A 19910-nucleotide genomic window follows, 5' to 3' on the forward strand; every position below is an offset into this window, starting at 1 on the left:
TTGGCTTGTGATTCGTTAACAATGGGGGGAGGACCTAAGTTAGGTAATGTGGGTAAGATTAGGTTAATGTTTTTACGCGATTCTGCCATCAGCTGGAACTTATACAAATAGCGATGACCTATTTATTTTATCTCGCTTGTGTCCCTTCCTCCGTAAAAGCCTGGGACAGTCGCCAATCTCATCACTGCTACCTCTTTATTAGAATTGGTGACCTTATTATGTCATAGAAAAATCTAGCAGTGCACAACTCTCCTATCATAGCCACTGTAGTCTCCCAAAGAACTCTCCTACACCTAAAGCTTTTTATTTATTTATTTTTAATGTGGCGAAATGTAAGTGTCGGATATTATCTACATTCCTGGACTATGGTGGGGGTGGAGAACTGAGGTTAAACACGAAAAATGAGTCCTACAAACTTTTCAAAACGAGAACACTCGATATTCAACCAAATAGAACGTTCCAAAACCATACATTCTATTATATAGTATGGTTGGAGATCGGACTTAATTAAGAAACCACTTTTGTGTTTTCTGGCATGAAGCCAGACATTTAACTGCTCCGATTCTACACATAATTATGCGTTTGGCGCTTTTAAAACATCGTGTCAGCAAATTGGTTAGACTGCATGACATTGGCTAACTGTAAAATCATGATCTTTGACTGTTTCAACGATAAACTCAATGGTGTACTTCTAGCGAATAATAATAGGCTAAAGATGGGCCATTCTCATTTACCATACAGGGGTGACCGGTACTTACGCGTAACTTTATTTACTACCAGGACTCTGCATCTTAAAATTTATAAAATAAGTGCGGTCTTGTGCCATATTTTTGTCGGCTTTTTTGAGCAGCAGAAACAAAACATCAGCACACGCTGATCTGACATGTTTGTGCTCCAATCTTATCAGTAAACTTTTTCTTTAGTTTTCTGTGTCAGACGAGATTCTTTCGAACTGGTCAAAGGTTATCTCTCCCCGCTAAGCCTCCCTCATTCATTAACATACCATACCGTGTTTAGTCCTTGTTGAAATAATCGCCGTTGATTTCGGTGTGACAAGTATCCGCACGAGGACGCCCCACGGCTCACGATAGGTAGAAAGCAAACTAATCTAAATCTATGAGTATTCCAGTTTATTTATAACCTGCCACCCAGGAAGACATACGGCTTAGTACAAGAATAAACCACACTACAATACCACCCCCTTTCCCTGTTCAGGCTTTGAAGGACTCCAGGGGCTACCACGAAAGTTGAGGGGTAGTAAACGAATTGAAAAAGTACGGAAGGTTGTCTAAGTAGGTAGTTAACCCCCTGCCGAATGTGGAAGACTCCCGTACGAGGGTGGGGAAATGAGAACGTAGGAACTGCGGTGGTGTGTCTTAGCACTCCTTTGTTCGTCGTATGTTGGTCAGTCGGGGGAGCGTATCATGCTGACACCATAAACGGTCCCATAACTGAGGCAATTTCTTCCACCCTCAACTTCCAGGTTTCCATTAAGGTGCAATTAAAGTTTTCTTTGTTTACTAAACGTCACTGTCGGTCGTGGAACGCTCTCCCCGTTTAGCCCGAAGACGATACTACCATTTCTTGACCCAGTGTTCAACCCTAATTAGCGACCGTCTGTGAAGGCAGAAGTATTAGCTACCTAATGGAAACCATAATGGTCCCCTTTGAGGACCTGCAGGGAATGGTGAAAGGTGGAGACGAGGGGCTAGGGGGATGGAAGTAGAAGAAACACTAGCCGTCAACTTTTTTCTCAGATGTGGGTGTTGTTGCATTGTACACGTTAGTGAGAAACGATGGCAGCATTGTGTGTGTGGTTATAATTACACATTCCTCAGTCTGTATGCAAAGTGTTGAAGACGAAGAAAACGCGTCTACTACCATTGTTGGTGACACCAAGTCGAACAGGTTTGAAAAGGTCATTTCGCTACTTTTATAACGCTATCTTATTAGAGTCGCTAACGTATTCTCTTCTTTTCCCCATCCCTTTTAATTACCGTCAGCACGTTTGATGCAGGAAAAATTTGAAGAATTCGCACCTTAAAGCCAACTAACTTGAGATAACCAACTAACTAAGATAAGTACGGAACATTTCGGGATACATTCATTTGTTATTCTCACAGTCAACACAAGTAGTACTTTGTTGTAATTGTACTTGAAGACAAACAACGAATCCCTGCTGTACCAAATCTGCCCTTTCTGGAATGTAGCCTTTAGAGTAATAAAAAAAAAAAACTTATTTTTTTCACTGAAGCCATAACAAATTGCGTCTATTGACTATATATTGAGCGTCAGAAAGGTGAATGTCTTAATTTTCTTATCTTGATATAGGTTCTCTGTAAAGGTGGAGTTAAAAAGAGAAATCACGAGCGTTATCTCATCCCCCGAAGCCATACCAGTAATGTGTATTTCATTGGACAGCCCCAGGAGAATAATATTGTTATCGATATGTAGCTACGCTAACAAAATGTGCCTTTCTTCATTCATTCAGATACGCCATTCACCTGTGCATCGTTCGATGGGCTCTAAATCCAGAGTTACTTGGTTTCTCTTGATCTGTATCATCTTCTTGGAAAAGTAAAATCCGAAATGTCAGTTGGTTCGTTCATCGTGGCCATAATTAGGGTATTTTGAGTTCTGTAATTTTATTAAGTGATCTTTAAGATTAACCCCAGCATCCTATCGATTCCCTAGGGAGAGAATGGAAGTTAATGCAAAAGACGTTCAAGACATCAAAATGTGAAAAATTGAAAATGAATTGTCGATTCAATATACAGGATGAAGGAAAATGTTGATCGTCTTTTCAGGCTCAGAGAGAGGGAGACTAAAAACATTTGTCAATTTTTAATATATGGCAGATTAAGTGTTTGGCGATTTAAGAGTAGTGCAATATCAAGGCAACTCGTGTTAAAGGCGAAATTAGTTCTGCTGCGAGTATTAACACCGTTGTATTTATTAAACAGTTGGAATCCTATCGATTGCCAAATCACAAGAGAAGACAAAAAGGCTCTCACTTTTTATAATCTTAAAAACGCCAAAAAGCGCATTAGAGATTTTATCATTTCGAAATAGGTATAGCTTTTTTTTTCTTTTTGTTAAGAATGAACTTGGATTGTAGAAACTGCAGCGGATGGAAAAATAAACACATAAATAAAAATTAAATCAATAATGTAGCGCAAATATTTATATTTAAAAAGTTATTTCAAGTTTTTTTTTAAATCCTGTTTATAAACTGTTGAATAATCCTGCATCTGTTAATTTTATTTTGATGGTTAATTTTTGAATTTTTTTTACTTTTTGAATTTTACTATAGATATTACTTTATTTTTAATAAAACATTATCATGATATTTTTATTGCATATATTAATAATATATTACTTTTAATAATTAAATTCTCAAGTTCAAACATAGTAAGTAATAACAATTATAAATGATTATTCATAATAATAATTATTATATGTGTTTTCTTGGTGGGCCTTTACAAGATTTTGGGCTTAACTATGATTATATCTCTTCTGTCCAATGCCCCCTTCCAGCGTTGCTGTTGGGTTTTAGGCGCATCAGCAATTTATGCCGTATTGCGCTGTATATGCACTGAGTGATCACTGAATTATGACCACCCCTATGAAAACTGAATGCGATTCACTGACCACGTGAGGTACGAGAGTGCGCAGTTAATTTACCTATTAACTTAGAAGAAGAGATAAGGTGCCAGTGGTTCAGTAGGTAGTACAATTCCCAGCGTGTTGGGTAAAAGGAAGGATTTATCGGACTTTGATAAAGGACAGATTGTGGGTGCTCGACGAGCTGGTGCCTCCATTTCCCAGAGGGCTGAACTGGTGGGTTGTTCGAGAGCCGCCGTAGTTAAAGTGTACCAGGACGCGTCAAAATGGTCAAACAACGACCCGACGGCAAAACTGCAAAGGTCAGCGAAAGGTGATATTAGAGGTGAGCGCCGAGTCCGACGACTCGTACAGGCGAACAGGCGCAGCACTGTTGAAGAGTTGACTACCCAAAACAACATGGGCCAACCCGGAACAATATCTGGCATAACCATGCGTCGCACGTATGGGCTATACCAGCAGATGACCCCTACGGCATCCTCTCCTAACGGAGGTTCATCTTCGTAAAAGACTCGCTTAGTGCAAAGAGCATAAAAGTTGGACGTTAGAAGACTGGAAGAAGGTGTCCTGGTCGGATGAGCCACGTTATTTGCTCAACACTGTGGATGGTCGTGTACGGATTTGGCGTCAACAACATGAGGCTCTTCATCCATCATGCATGATATCAAAAGTGTAGGCCGGTAGAGGCGGTTGTATGGTGTGGGGCATGCTTCACTGGCAGGAACTTGGACCCCTGATGCATGTGGAATAACGTATCAGTGGTCTCCGCTATCGTCAACTGCTTGCTGACTGTGTACACCCTGCTATGTTATAATTTTTCCGGAATGCCGATGGTGTCTTCCAAGATGACAATGCGCCGAGCCATCGGGCACTTGTTGGGCAGGAATGGTTTGAAGAACACAGTTCTGACTTTCGGCATATCGATTGGCTTCCGAACTCCACCGATATCAATCCCATAGAGCACATGTGGGACACTAAGGAAAGGCATATCAGGCGTCTGCATACACCAATCACCTTCATACTTGCATTGCTGACCGCATTACACACAGCTTGGTTGGCCATACCCCCCGAACGCTTCCGACATCTTGTTGAATCAAAGCCACGTCGGACAGTTGCTGTACTGAGGGCAAAAGGGAGGACCTATCAAGCATTAGGTGGGTGGTCATAATTCAGTGATCACTCAGTGAATAACATGTTTGTAACTTGAGTGTGTTCTGTGGTCGTTTTGCTGGACGAAAAACCCGAGTTTCCGGGAGAAAAAGCATACTACCCTCTCCGGAGACTGACTAACTCAGCCACGTTGTGCAAAATACCCACAAAAATTCGTCGCGTCATTGACGGGTTTCGAACTCCGGTATTTTCACTTTTTTTTTTTTTTTTTTTTAATGGCTCATTGGCAGCTGAGGCCGTAATGGCTCTTCACCGGTACAATCATCGTCCTCCCCATTGTGAGGACGGTGATTGTACCAACTGTGCTACCCATGAGGAACAGCTGTTCCGGTCTTTTTCTGAATTCAGGACTTATTTAGAATATTCTTAGGGACCTCTTTTGCCAATATCTTTGGTCGATAGGGTATCTTAGATCTCCCTGCCCTTGACCAGAGCCGTCTTTCTGCATAGATCTAACAATATCAACTTTTAGGCCCCTGCCCAAAAGCAGATGAAAGATTAGAATACAATAAATTTAACATAAGTACAGATAATACACTTTTGTTAAATTTATTGTTGGATTTTGAATCTTTTAGGGTTATTTGAACCACTCAGTGAGTTATATTTATAAATTAGAGTGACAGAAATGGCTTTTAAGTAACTTTTAAAATCTTAGACGCATCGCGTATGTAATATATTATATTACATTGTAGGTACTTAAGTAAAGGGAATAAAGCATAATTGAAACAAGATCTTCGAATAGAAGGATACCCAGTTAAAATAAAGCGAAAATGTCCACGTACAGAGATAGCACAGAGGATCATAATTATATGAGAACAGCGTAATTGTATGCTAAATCTAATATTAAAAGCGAATAAGGACTAGTTTGCACCATATACTGTCTGCGTCATTACTAGGACACCGAATTGTAATTAAATAAGTAAAATGGAGAAGGTAATTATATTAAGAAAATATGTACTTTATGCAAATGGACAGCTCATTAATCCAAGTAGAAATCTGTCTCCGTCAATGATTTACGAGCATTCTGTGTTTCGTACTGCCGTTTTTCGTGAACTCTATTTGTTATATTTATTTACTGCCTCATTTTCCTCACTGGTGTGTGACTCCTTCCACGTAAATGAAAAAATGCATGTCACAAAGCCCGTGTATTATCCTTTGTCGTACTTAATCCAACAACGATTGATGGCCAGACACTGCTTATCTCTGTCCATTATCATTTTATGTTAAATACAGTATTCATCAGATTACAAGCAATGTTTAGTTTCGTAAGTACCGTATTTTTCACTGTATAAGACGAGACCTTTGGAAATCTGGACATCGACTTATTTATAAGATTAGGCCTTGCAATTTCTCTTAAAAAGTGTCTTTGTACGTAAATGTTTGCTAAATGGTCAAAAATAAACTTTATTCTCTTCTGTTCAGAGGCGTCCTTGTCCTTACTCGGCACCCTGATCGATGTCCTGGGTGACAATAAAACTAACCATTTCCGATGGCGTCACCATTGATTGGTTAGCCTATACTGTATCTTCTTCTTTAAAAGAGGAGAGAATTCATCTCCAAAGATGCGAATAAATGGATGCAAAATAGAGGTCCAGGCAAAGTGGGTTCAGTTACTGATTCACGTCCACTGCCGCTGGATCCTTGTAGACAGTGTCACATTACTATCTACAAAGATCGTCAGTTTTTAATAAGAGATTTCGCTTTTGCTTTTCTTTCTAAACGGCGATCACGTTTTTTTTTTTTTTTTTTAAAGGTTCGGATTCATGAGTTAATTGGGACTAATGATGTTAAGTTTACTTTCTTAATTTTAATTGCTAGACAATTTTTTTTCCTAAGTGATTAATTAATTATAACATACTGTAGCTAGAAATTATAATTGACAAACGGGTACATTTGAATTAAAGTGAAATGACTAATCGGTTTGTGATCTATTTGTTCATTCAAATACTTGAAAGAAATCTGATATGGGGTAACATGGGCATTTATTTTATACGTGCGTGTGTGTGTGTGTAAAAGACTTTTAGAGAATTGGAGGTTAAGTAAACAATTTTTAAATAACATTGGCTTTTTTTATAATTCTCAGTGGGTTTAAGTAAAAACTAATTGAATTACAACTAATAGCATAGAAAAGATAGGAAGAATATATAAATAATCATAAACCAAGGTACATATGATCTCTGAGTTTAGCGGATAGCGGGGTCAAGAATCGCTTCCCCCATCCGAAACTTATTCTTTCACTACTTCGAATCACAGTTCCAAAAACAAAGATCGACCTGGCTATTTTCAACTGTGATTTCGACAAAATACAAAAAAAGAAATAAACCCCGAAGAACTCGCACTAAAGAAAACTGGCGACAACACCGACATCTCAATCTTCCTAGATTTTGAAGTTACACAAAAAGATGAAAATGGAAGTTACGGTAAATCTATATAATGAAAGAAATGCGTTTGAATTCAAATTTGCCCGAATGTGCACTGGGATTCTAATATTTCTCGTATAATCCACAGGAATATTATTTCGGCACGATGCATTAGATATGTAGGTATTTGTAGGAATCATGAAAAGCAGCCTTGAACAAATAAACCCTTCCTTCAGCTACAACATCACGCAAAAAAAAAAAAAAAAAAAAAAATTAACTTAGCCATGTTTCGACTAGCAATATTCTTACCCTTAAACTTTTTTTATTATATTATATTTTATTTTTTATATATTATTTTTGTACATCTACATTTATTTTTATATATCAGTACGGCGGAATCTCAAAATTATGGTCGCCTATAATTTAAAATGTTAAATTTAAATAGCATTAGCATAAAAACTAGGGAGCGCTAATTTGTATTCATCATAGTTAATCAACTCAGCTTTTTCAGTCTCATTTTCTGCCTACACGTGGAACGTTCGGATAGCGTTACAACGTGATTTGTAATAACAGTTTCCTGTACTCTAATGCACCGGTGTACAAAATTTAAAATGGACAAAGCCACCAAATTTAAATAAAATAATTTAGTAAAAATTCTTCCGAACTTTCACTAAACTGTCTGGCTAATCGAAATACTCTGTACTAAAATAAATACAGTAAATAAATTTTCTCTTTATACTCTGGGACGACCACAGTCAGAGGAGTTCACAAGATAGAGAAAATATAAGAAACAGCACAGTATTTAGCAGTCACGGGTGAACCATGGTCATGTATCTTCTTAATAAGATAACATGTAACTTGGTTTATGATTAGTAGTAGTAGCGGTGGTATGTGATGCAAGAAAGCAAGGGTATGAGCTTATGCAGCATCAGCCAAAAAAAAAAAAAATTACACCATTCCCTCCAAATCCCTGTCCAGTTCCTCTTTAAATTTATTCAACCTATCAACTTCCACAACGACAGATGGAAGTTTGTTCCAGCAATTAACCACCCGCTGGCTAAAGACAAATTTCCGCACATCTATTCTACATCTGTCCTTTCTTAATTTGAATTTATGCCCCCTTAGGTTCGTAATCTGAACAAGTGGAAGGATCCCATCAGAATTCAGCGTGCTCAACCCATTCAAGACCTTATACACCTCAATCAGATCACTGCGCAGGTGCCTAGTCTGCAGCCACTGCAATTTGCAGAATTTAAGCCTCTCTTGGTAAGAGGATCCCTTCATTCCCGTCACCAATCTTGTTGCCCTTCTCTGTACACGCTCAAGCAAATCTACATCCTTCCTAAAATGAGGCCTCCAGACCTGTACGCAGTATTCAAGGCGTGGCCTGACCATTGCCTTATACAGAGGGACAATCACCTCCTTTTCCCTGCTAGCAAAATTCCTATATATCATTGACAAAACCCCATGACCTGCCCTGGCAGCCTGTCTGCATTGTCAGAAAACTTCATATCTGACTGCACAATTACTCCCAGGTCTTTTTCATTTTCTACCACCTTAAGTGTAGTACCACACAGTTGGTACGTTTCTCTGGGGTTACTTCTACCCATGTGCATTACTTTGCATTTGTCAAGGTTAAACTTCAGTTGCCACTTCTTAGCCCATCTGCCCAAATTATCTAGATCCTGTTGCAGTAGCACACTGCCATTACTGTCATTCACAACCCTGCCAACCTTTGTATCATCTGCAAACTTCAACACTAAGTCTGATATACCTTCATCAATATCATTGATAAATATACAAAATAACAGAGGACCCAACACCGAACCCTGTGGGACTCTACTAATAACACTAGTCCACGAAGAGCAGCACCCATTGATTACCACCCTCTGTCTTCTCCCACTTAACCATCCTTTTATCCATTGTAGCAACTTACCCTTAATACCATTCTGCTCCAATTTGTACAATAGTCTTCCATATGCAACAGTGTCAAAAGCTTTCCTGAAATCCAAATATATGATATCAAAATTATTTTTTGCATCCAGTTCCTTTGTAACCACATCATAATATCCTATCAAATTTGTCAGACAAGACTTTCCCTTAACAAACCCATGCTGTCTGAATTATTGCTGCAGTCTTGTCTAGATGATCCTGCAATGCATCTTTAACCAGTGACCCCATTATTTTACTCGGAACAGAAGTTAAACTAACTGGTCTGTAATTACTCGTTTCACCCTTCGATCCCCCTTTATGAATTGGGGATACATTTGTACATCTCCAGTCAGTTAGTTAGTTAGTTATTTGGAACATTAGCAACTAAGGCCATATTGCTCCAGGGATATGTGGTGGTCATTCCCTGACCTTTCCGCATCCTCCGTATTTGGTGGTGACGGGCTCGAACCCCGGTCTAATCAAGAAGCGTGTGCTACGCACTGCTGCTCCTTCCCACCTGGCTACGGAGGCGCTCCAGTCCGTGGGGACCTCCCCTGAGTCCAAGGATGCTCTCATAATTATGGCTAAGGGTTTGCTTAGTTGCTTTGCCACCGCCTTTAATATAACTGGATAGATCCCATCCATCCCCAGGTGCCTTTCTTACGTTTAACTTCAACAATTTCTCCTCCACTTTGCTCTCAGTTATTACAAAATCATTAAGCACCTTTTACAAATTGATAAACTTCTGGCATTTTCAAACCTTAATAACTCCCCATGTGTGAATGTAGATGCAAAATACTCATTCAGTTTGTTTGCTATCTGAGCAGGATCATCAACAGTCGAGCCATCGATGTAAAGTGGACCAATCAGATTCATCCCCTTCCTTTTAGAGTTTATATAAGTAAAGAAATCCTTGCTGTTTTTCTTAGCGTCTTTTGCCAAGGATTTCTCGTAATCTGCCTTCGCCTGCCTAACCTCCTTTGTCACCTGATTACAGACTAGCTTATATCTGCCCTAGGCTTCTGAGTCGCTTGATAATTTATATGCATCCCATGCATTTTTCTTCCCTGTTACGAGTCTCATTAGTTCATTAGATAACCATTTAGGCCTAAACCTTGAACAATATTTCTTAATAGGTATGAAACTTTTAGTAGCTTCCACGATTAATTCCTTGAATGCTTCCCACTTAGAATTTACTGTTGGTAACATCGTCAGTTGATCCCACTGTACAGAATTTAAGAACTGTCTGAGACCACTGCACTCACCTTTAAGGAAGCAAAAACCCTTTCCTTTACCCCTGATGGTAATTATATCTTTAAGTAAATCCCACATCAGTACACTGTGATCACTGCCACCTAGTGGTTCCTTTATCTGCAAATTCTTAATACACAAATTATTTATTTGTAAAATAATAAGAGGAGTTTACCTCAATATGGTACGTAGAACACTTCCGTATGATACTCTCCAGAAATTAAAACGAAAAAAAATCGAAAACTTACATTAGAGTAAAAAATAAATAATTTAAAACCAATTCAACACAATTCAAATCAATTTAATACAATTAAAAATTAAAAAGAATCTAATGAAAATATTTAAAACGATTATTTTACAAATATTAATATCAACGTAGAACATATTGAGTATTACAGCTCTGATTCACACTATCTAATTTATTTATTTATGTATTTATATATTCCTTCTATCCTTTCTGTACTATTGGTTGTAATTCAATTAATTTTTACTTAACTCACTGCACATTATAAAAAAAAGGCCATTATTATTTAAAAATTGTTTACTTGATGTATTATTCTCTAAAAGTGTATTTTATTTTACTACCCCTCTTAGCTATATCTGCTTAGTGCTGGTTGGAGTGTGTATTCGCCATATTTTCATAACCGTTCTACGTGTTAGCCCTTATTTTGTTTTTCCAGCAAGCCCTCTTAGGCCATTGCCCACCTTACCTGACGTTTTTTTACTTTTTTTTTATATTATTGTGGTGACGATTTTTGTATTCTCAATCAGATCCGTTTTCCTAGGGATTTTTTTGATCCCGCTCATAGACGAACCAGCCTTAGAACAAAAACAATTTAGACTCGACAAATAGAAATCCGGCAGTTATAATTATTTTCTTTTTGCCCTTTCATGTAACTTGACGTTTAGTTGATGGATTTTCATCAAATTTTATAATTGGGGCTTTCAGAAAGATTTGTTGAGCCATCCAAAATTTCATTAAAATTATACGAATAGAAATCCGACAATTATTATTCCTTCGTTCGTCTGTCCGCATGCAATAATGACTCCACTTCCAGTGGATAGACTTTATGGAAATTTTATATTTCGCTCTGTTAGAACGCCCTTTCTCAAATTTTATTAAAATCGGACCAATAGAAATGCATCAATTAAATTTTTCATATCGCATCGGTAATCCATGTGCCATATATTATAGTTGAAGCATAGTTAACCATTACGTTTGTTTTTATCAATATGGTATCAAATTATTTTGTACACACACACAGCGCTATTTCAGGAATCCATAAATTTCGGCCCATGTATAATACTATTTTGGGAATTCCTTCAATTTGTTCCACGATCAGACGCCCACGCTCCTCTGACTCTAGGTTGTTGTTTTTCAGTTTTTTTTTTTTATATTTTTTTATTTTAAGATTGTAAGTAGGGCGAGTAAATTTTTCACGCTGATAAAATATGCATAATAATATATTGGTTTATTTTTATTTACGATAAAAATTTCATATTAGATGTGATGCCACCAGTTATACGGAAGTTAACTTATGGTTATTTGAAGATTCGGCTCTGTTATGAGTCACACGCGATGGTTTATTTTTATTTGGTCCACTAAAACCCGCAGGTATGTCTTAGAAATTGGAAATGTCTTACATCCGAATAACTATGGTACTAAGGTTGTCCGATGTGCCTCCTTTTGGGAATGCCGCTCTTCTTTTATTTAATAAAAGTGTGGCGCTTTGGGAGCGATATAAATTTAAGGGTAAATGAAAGCCACGCAGTGTACAAGATTAATGAATCTTCGGTTTGACGTAAGAAGGGGCGAGTAGAAGTAGCTGGAAGAATCAGCATGAACACTACCGCATTGTATTAGTGTGCCAATAGAAAAACGAAGTGCTGAGTTTGTATATTAGAAGCATTATCGTCTTAAAATGATTCTTTTTTGTAGTCTTTTGTGAAAAGGATGATCTTTTTAGACATATTTTTCTTATTGGTTTCTTAAGATATCATAAAATCTACAAATCATGATATTATTTTCTTCCTGAGGAGAATGTTTTTGTAATTTATTTCGTTGCTTGGCAACCCGTGTACGCCAGCATGTTTACTGAATTTTCCAACGATTTGGAATGACTTATAGGTTAAACTCGGCATTACGTGTAATGTTTTCAGAGCTGTCCAAGTGCTTTTATGCAAGTGAGAAAAACTGTATATGCATTAAGTAGGTCTGCACTATATTGTGGCAGACGATTAATGAAAGCACGTGTTTTATGGAGGGACGAGCCACATCAAATATTGTTGACTAGAGACTTTTCAGGGCTTTTGTGGTTCAGCACATATCACGCGCCGGACTGCTGTTCGAGGTTCGATTCCTGCCGAGATAGCAGACGTCAGGTGACAACAAGAAGGGGAGCACTTACGGCCCTGGATTTCTGATATCACTTTTTAAGTCTTCTTTTTTATTAGATTGTCCATGGACAAATATAGGCTTTCATATTGTAAGTGTTCCCCATCCTATAAGTTTGGGTTACCTCACTTCTTCAAAGGGTCCACTACTCTTTGCAGTCAGACCAGGCTGCTGCTGTAGTAGGATTTTAGGAGCATCAGCGACTGAGGCCATATAGCTCCGTGTATATTGTCTGTAAATAGCGTGTGTTCTGAGGTCGATTTGTTTGCTGGATGAAAAACCCGAGTTTCTGGCGGGGAGAAACATGCTGCCCTCTCCTGAGACCGACTAACTCAGTCACGTTGTGAAAAAGGCCCTTAAAAATTCCTCTTGTCATCGAAGGGACTCGAACCCAGGTATTTTTCTGTGTGAGGGAGGACGGCGATTCTATTAATTGTGCTACCACGAGGGCTACATCCTCGGATTTGCAAGTAAGACCAGGATACAGAATTATGAATTATTTTCTAAAGACTCTGGACGAATTAATGAAGGATGTAAATTATGATCAAATCATTAATCAAGCTCTTAAAGTCAACAAGAACCATCGGTCTTCACTTGGACTACTTCTGCATTAAAGCAATCCGTGTAATTTTAGCCCAATTGCCTTCGAATAATTTTTAAGAAACGAATATGAAAAATGAAGGCAAATAGTGAGGTTATATTTTTGAGAGAGAGTTTTCTGTTTTCGTTTTTAATTGGAGCTGCTTTCTCTCAAGATAATGTCGGCTAGAAGCCCAAGAAAGATGTATCAGACACTTAAATGAATTGTTTAATGACTTGAATAAGTTTTAAACATACATTCACATAGCACTGACGGATATTACTCATTATAAACACACACACTAATGACGCTGATGCCGTCACGGATGTGGTGAACATGCAGAAAGGCAGATGTTAACTCATACAGACTGAAAGTAGCATAACGTTAATCGGAGGGTCCACGTAAGATAAACATCTTGGCCACTTAAAAGTCTTAAAGCGATAAGAGGATGCGAAAGTTCATAAGATAAGAATAATTAACAACAAATAAAGATAATAGATGGTAGGAATTTGAAGACTGGTTTCATTGATGATGAGCTTTCTCCTTAAAAAAAGACTAAACTACAAAAGGTGGTATGGCCTTGTTATAATATCCGGAGAAAATCAACAGGGATTGCGAAGACACCGCGTGGTACGTAACGTTGCATTTATATTCGTTTATTATGGTTAAATGGTAATTATTATGGCTGTTTCTATCCAACGATGGTCTGATGACTTGACTAGAAATGTTGGTAAAAGAAATACGGTGTTTATTCAACGAACTTTTATCCAGAAAGGTATTTTATAATTCTCGCGATAAAATATGTCTTCAGTGTCTACATCGACATCGACAGCTTCGCTATAGCACATGAGTGATAGCCGCTTTTAAGTCTTGTGGCTTTCTTTTTCTTTTTTTCTTTTTGGTATACCATACTTTTAAGAAGGCTCCACTAGGGAAAAGAACTTAATGGAGACAGATCGGGTGATACAACAGAAGTTTGAAGCACACTATCTGTGTTTTCCTGTCCCTGCCTCAAAGGGTGGCCAGCTTGCACCATAAGTAGGCGGCTATCGAACCACTGGATACGTCTGTATTTGATGCACCAAAATGGTACTTTATTACCAGACTTTTCCTCCTAACATTGAATGCATTTCGATTACTAACGTTGCATTTTGAGTCACTCCAGGGAAAGGTTTGTTCCCTTGGAGATAGGACATGTCCGTCATTTTTATGACTGGGGCATAAACTAATGTTTTTTTTGGAAGGAAAGTCTTCGAGGATAACTTTGAAATCTTTTAAAAGTGCCAAAAGACACAAAACTATAGCATTAAGAAATCTGACGATTTTTCTTGGTCTTTCTGGAACATTGTAAGTACGATTTATCTTCTGTCAGTACTTGTCAAATTACAGTTACAAAGCAACGTTCTTTCACCATTAGGGAAACAAAATGATAAAAATCAAAACTTGCTATCTTTTCTTTTAATGTTCGTGTTAATCGACACATTTATTGTAACCATATTAGAAATTATATCTTAATTAAAAGTGACATTCTGTATCTATTCTGAATAAGCAGCAGCGAGCGATATAATAATTTATGCACAACCAATCCAGCAATGTCCTGATGGCTTTGTTGATGGCACCCAATGAGTTACTCTACTCTGATTTTCCAGCACAAGATTTTGCAGTATTTGAGCTTCATGACGGATGAATACACGAGAAATTGCTTTGCAGTATTTTGGCAAAAACTCTGGGAAAGTCTCACAAGTTAGAGTGGCATCGATGAGTGTCTGTAAATTGCGCGTGTTTTGTGATCGATTTTCTTGTTTGCTAGATGAAAAACCAGAATTTCCAGAAGAAAAAATTATGTAACCCTCGCCTGAGACTCACTAACTGATCCACTGTGTGAAAATACCCATAATTCCGTACGTCATTAGTGGAATTAGAAGCCGAGCATTCGAAACCTGGTGTAGGGAGCACAGCCAATCCAGTGGAGTGAAGCTTTTTGCAAACGGACAAACTAGCCTTAAACACATACGACATTTATTTACAGGCAGCTGATGTTTACTGACGCTTGTGGCCTGAGCACCTTTGCCATTGACCTGTGAGCCTACAGAAAATGTCTGAAATGACCAGATTCTGTGGCAGCATAGTATGGGCCCTATGCAGTCTCCTGGGTAGACTTTTCCTCACGAAAACTTTTTCTCCTGCGATATTGGATAAAATTTAGACACGATAATATTGTAACCTCGTGGCTTCAGTTGTCTTGATGTTTACTTTAAACAACCAAAGGCAGTGCAACCTTGAAAACAATGTTGTAGAAATTGATCATGGACAAAGAATATCTTATTTCTTTGTAAACAGAAATGAAACTCACAAGAGGTCTCCCAATCATAAGTAGCAGTACCAACCAATCTTGAACAACTAGCTTTTTGACTTCAAAGTTCAATTATATTAACTGATTTTTTATGTATTAATTAAATTTGTTTCGTATTATGTGACTGATATTGTGATCTTATTTGTTTTATTTCAGGGGATGGTTGAGAGCGACGTCTTATCGAGCTGAACCGGCAGTCAAGATGAACTTGAACCAGGAAGATGGTTCTGTTTGGCATCCAGTTTCTAAACACCCTTTTCCATCGGGGGTGTTCATCTACCTCACGAGGTATATCGAAACTGGGAACAAATGTAATTTTATTGCCCATGTTAAAAGGACGTGCAATGCCTTTATGTGCGTGCTGTTGTGTTTGTGCCTTTGTTCCGTGTTGTTCTGTCAAGCGGCAGCCGACCAACACCCGACTATCCGTGCTACTTATAGCACGTTCAATGACACAATCAACTTTACCCACATGGTGGTCGACCACCAAACAGGACGGGTATACGTTGGGGCCACCAACTGGCTCTATCAGTTCAATTCCTCCTTGGACTTGGAGGTGTCGTGGAGAACTGGACCTGTAGAAGACAACATCCTATGTTTTCCCGCTGACTGTAACGATCAGCAGCTATTGTCCATGAACAATGTCAACAAAGTACTAGTCATCGATCACGAAGCGCGGATGCTACTAGTGTGCGGAAGTGTCCACCAGGGGGCGTGTAGACGGCACAACCTTGAGGACATCAGCAGTTCTGGTGATCTGGTTCCGGTTCCGGTGGCTGCTAACGACGAGAACTCTTCTACGTATGCGATTATTGGTCCCGCCCGTTATGTGGGGTATCCATCTCGTGTTTTGTACGTCGCCACCACCAATACCAAGCTGGGACCGTATAGAGATATGGTTCCTGCCATCTGTAGTCGAAGTCTCGAGAAGCCTCGCATGTTGAACGTAGTCGAAACATCATTCTCGTCCATTGCAAGAGTCGACATCAGTTCCCAGTTGCGAGACTACTACTTAGTCAGTTACATCTATGGATTCCAGTCAGGCGATTACGTTTATTTTGCCACCGTTCAGAAGAGGTCTCATTTAATAGCTCTAGAAGAATGGGGGTACGTCAGTCGACTGGCTCGAATATGTGTTTCGGATGCAGGGTATAACACGTACACCGAAGTGACCCTTCTGTGTTTAGGACCGGACGGAGCGGAGTACAATCTCATTCAAGACGCAAGTTTGGTACGCATCGGCGCAGATCTTGCAACGGACATGCACGTGGAACCTGGTTCGGACGCGCTGGTGGCCGTTTTCACCAGTAGTGGAGATCACACGTCACGTCCGTCAATGAACTCCGCCGTGTGTGTTTTTGCGATGGCTGATGTCGAACAGAAGTTCACCGAAAACATCCACATGTGCTATAATGGAAGTGTACTCACTAGGGATATGAATTACATCGCTGGAAGTATCGAATCCTGTCCGGAGCCTGGTGTAAGTATCTTTCGTTATATCGTTCAGTTTATTTATATAACACTACTCCCAAAAAGGTATTGGCACAGAGTAACCTATAACAGTTTTTTTCCTCTCTTTTTAATAACAAAGTTCGAAATTCAAAGCCCCAAAGTTAGCTCATCTGGAGCTTGCTGGACTTCATGAACCTGGTTAACACAGATAATGGCATGGTGCTGTTTCATCAGATTTAGAATTGGCCTGTTGGTCACTGTAACATCTTGGTAAATTCCATCTTACCAACACTGATGGACATTTCGAAGGGTTGGTACCAACGTGCCAGTACACTTTGGACATTGCTTGGTGTATTAGATCGTGGTTTTCAGATAGGCCTAATGTTGAATATATAGTATCACCAACCCAGAGTCATAACATGAAAACTTTTGGATGCATCATAGCACTGCATCAGGGTTAAGCCACGACCGTGAGGATACAAAGTTGGCCGGATGCCACATTAATCGTGGGTTACAATGTGTCTGCCTATTTTGTGCCTTCCAATACTTTTTTGGAGGGAGTGTATACGATGTATAGTACTTCGGTTTACTTGCTGAGGGTTCCTTCCTACTTAATATTTATTACTAATTTTTATGTATTAACTGGATAACCGTTACGGATTGTATTTTTGTAATCAATTTAACCATACATTCGATTAAAATCTGGTTTATTTCGATTGTTATGACAACCATTAAAAAAGAAAAACGATTGTGCTTGAGCTAAGTGGCTTAGCATGTATTGTCTTCATGATTTATACTCTTTCATACTATAAAGGACGGAACAATAGTAAATGATCTTTACTCTTTGTATTCATTAACAAAATGATTAAAAAAATTAATCTAGTTCATGTAGGTAAATAAGTATATAGGCTATTTTATATGCAGTAAAAGAGACCCAACCATTGTCGAAGGATGGGTCTCCAGAGTATTTTATTAGAATGTTAAATCAGGAAGTTGCAAAGGGAAGTCCTATAGAATTTCAAACAATAATGAAATTGCATATTGCTAAGGATGAAACCGTGGACATTTCCTAAAATGATGAAAAGGTTTTTATTTTTAACAATTCCTGCTACAGTCTGGAACAGAATATATTAAAAAAAATGGATTTTAAAGGCAACTAAAAATCATTGATTCTTCTAAACGAAGAGAAGAGAGAGACAGTCACCATAATCAGTGCTTTGACAGCCGGTTCCTTGCTTGCTTAACCATAGATTGGAATGGCTGGTTAAGAGAGCAAGAGATTAACTGTAGGAGTTAGAGGAGTAAGGCACTTAACTCGGATGCTCTTCTTGCATTTTGGCAGTCTCTTTATCTTGGCTGTGGGCTGTCACGGACTTTAAGGTCCTTGACAGCCCCAGCAGTCTTAGCGTTTTACTTGGTTCAATGAAACTTTTATGGCGTTCAACTCCATTGGTATCGGATGATCGTCAGAACGATCATTTACGTTTAGTTATTAAGAAGACTTCGTTTGAAACTGAAATGGACATACATTACTTTTAACCTATATTTTGAATGAATATTAAAGGGTCTTACTATAGTCGAGTCCTTTCTGATGAAGATAATTGAATAGTTTTAAGTTTTCAGAATTTTACAGCCACCATATTACTTTTACTGCATATATACACAGTATATAGTTGAATATTTAGATTTAACGACGAATCTGATTTATGCAGATGACACCTCGATTGACTGGCTATAAGGCACTACCATTTTTAAGAATTCACTTATGGAACCTTAAAAAATGAATGATTAAAAATATATATATATCCGATAACATGGAATATTGCACATTCAACAGGAAAACACCAAGTCCGATATTCCAGAGGAGTCCTAATTCCACTTACAACTTCGATCACGCTATCTCATTACGGTTCCAGTGCTTTCATGATCCGTAATAAGAATATCTATATATGAGGGATGTCTGAAAAGTTCGTGGCCCGAGTATGAAGCGTGTGTTTGAGGAGTTTGGTAACATGTTACTTTTCAACATAGTCCTCTTTGGAGTCAATACACTTTTTCCACCTTTGCTGCAATGCGTTGATCTGCGAAGAAAGTTTTTCTCTTGGGTCTCCAGGAATGCATTCACTGCAACAATGTCATCACTGCAGGGGCGTTCCTAGGGCATGTGGCGCCCGGGTGCAGTGTACCCCTTCACCTTCGGGACGCCTCGCCCTTGCATCACTGTCGATGGGAAAATGGATGCCGACCATGTATTTTTTCAAATTAGGAAATAGGGGAAATTCCAATGGTGCTAGATCTGTGAATATGGTGGATGGTCCAAGATTTCAAAGCCGCGTTCATGTAGTGCACCATGGTAATAATGAGACTAGTAAACAGGCGTGTTGTACTCGAGGAACGTAAGTCATTTGCCGAGTTTTCCTCGGTGTTTGTCTTTGATGTTTTCACGCAAATCCCTTCATAACGTCTTCGTAATATGTCCCTACGACTGTTTGGTCTTTCTGAAAGTAATTCAAAAAAGCAACGCTCCAGCATCAAAAAAAAAACAAAAAAAAACACCCAAATGACATAAGGAATCGACTTGGTTTTCTTTGAAGGGGAGAGAAAAGCTGTGTTTCCACCGTTTGGCTGCTCTTTTGTCTCTGTTTGAAAGTGAGGGATTCGCGTCTCATCTGTGGTCATAACCTTGCAAGGAAATTTGCTGGATCTACTTGAAAACGATGCAAATGTTCACTTCACAACTCTTGTGCGTTTTTGATCTGCTGTCAACGGCTTTGAGAGCCATCGTGCTCAGAC

General features: G+C 38.7%; 1 protein-coding gene across 1 annotated transcript in view; it reads left to right on the forward strand.

Moving 5' to 3' along the window:
- Positions 1-1837: 1837 nt before the first annotated feature.
- Positions 1838-19910, forward strand: part of LOC150086741 (plexin-B-like) — a 238715-nt gene continuing 220642 nt past the window's right edge. Inside the window, exons 1-2 of the mRNA XM_090372734.1 lie at positions 1838-1918; positions 15822-17145. Coding sequence (XP_090228860.1) covers positions 15868-17145 — 1278 coding nt within the window. The 5' untranslated portion in view covers positions 1838-1918; positions 15822-15867. The remainder of the gene's footprint in view (positions 1919-15821; positions 17146-19910) is intronic.

Source organism: Mastigoproctus giganteus, chromosome 4 (genome assembly GCF_048544385.1).
Source record: "Mastigoproctus giganteus isolate SK-2022 chromosome 4, ASM4854438v1, whole genome shotgun sequence".
NCBI classification, from domain to species: Eukaryota; Metazoa; Arthropoda; class Arachnida; order Uropygi; family Thelyphonidae; genus Mastigoproctus; species Mastigoproctus giganteus.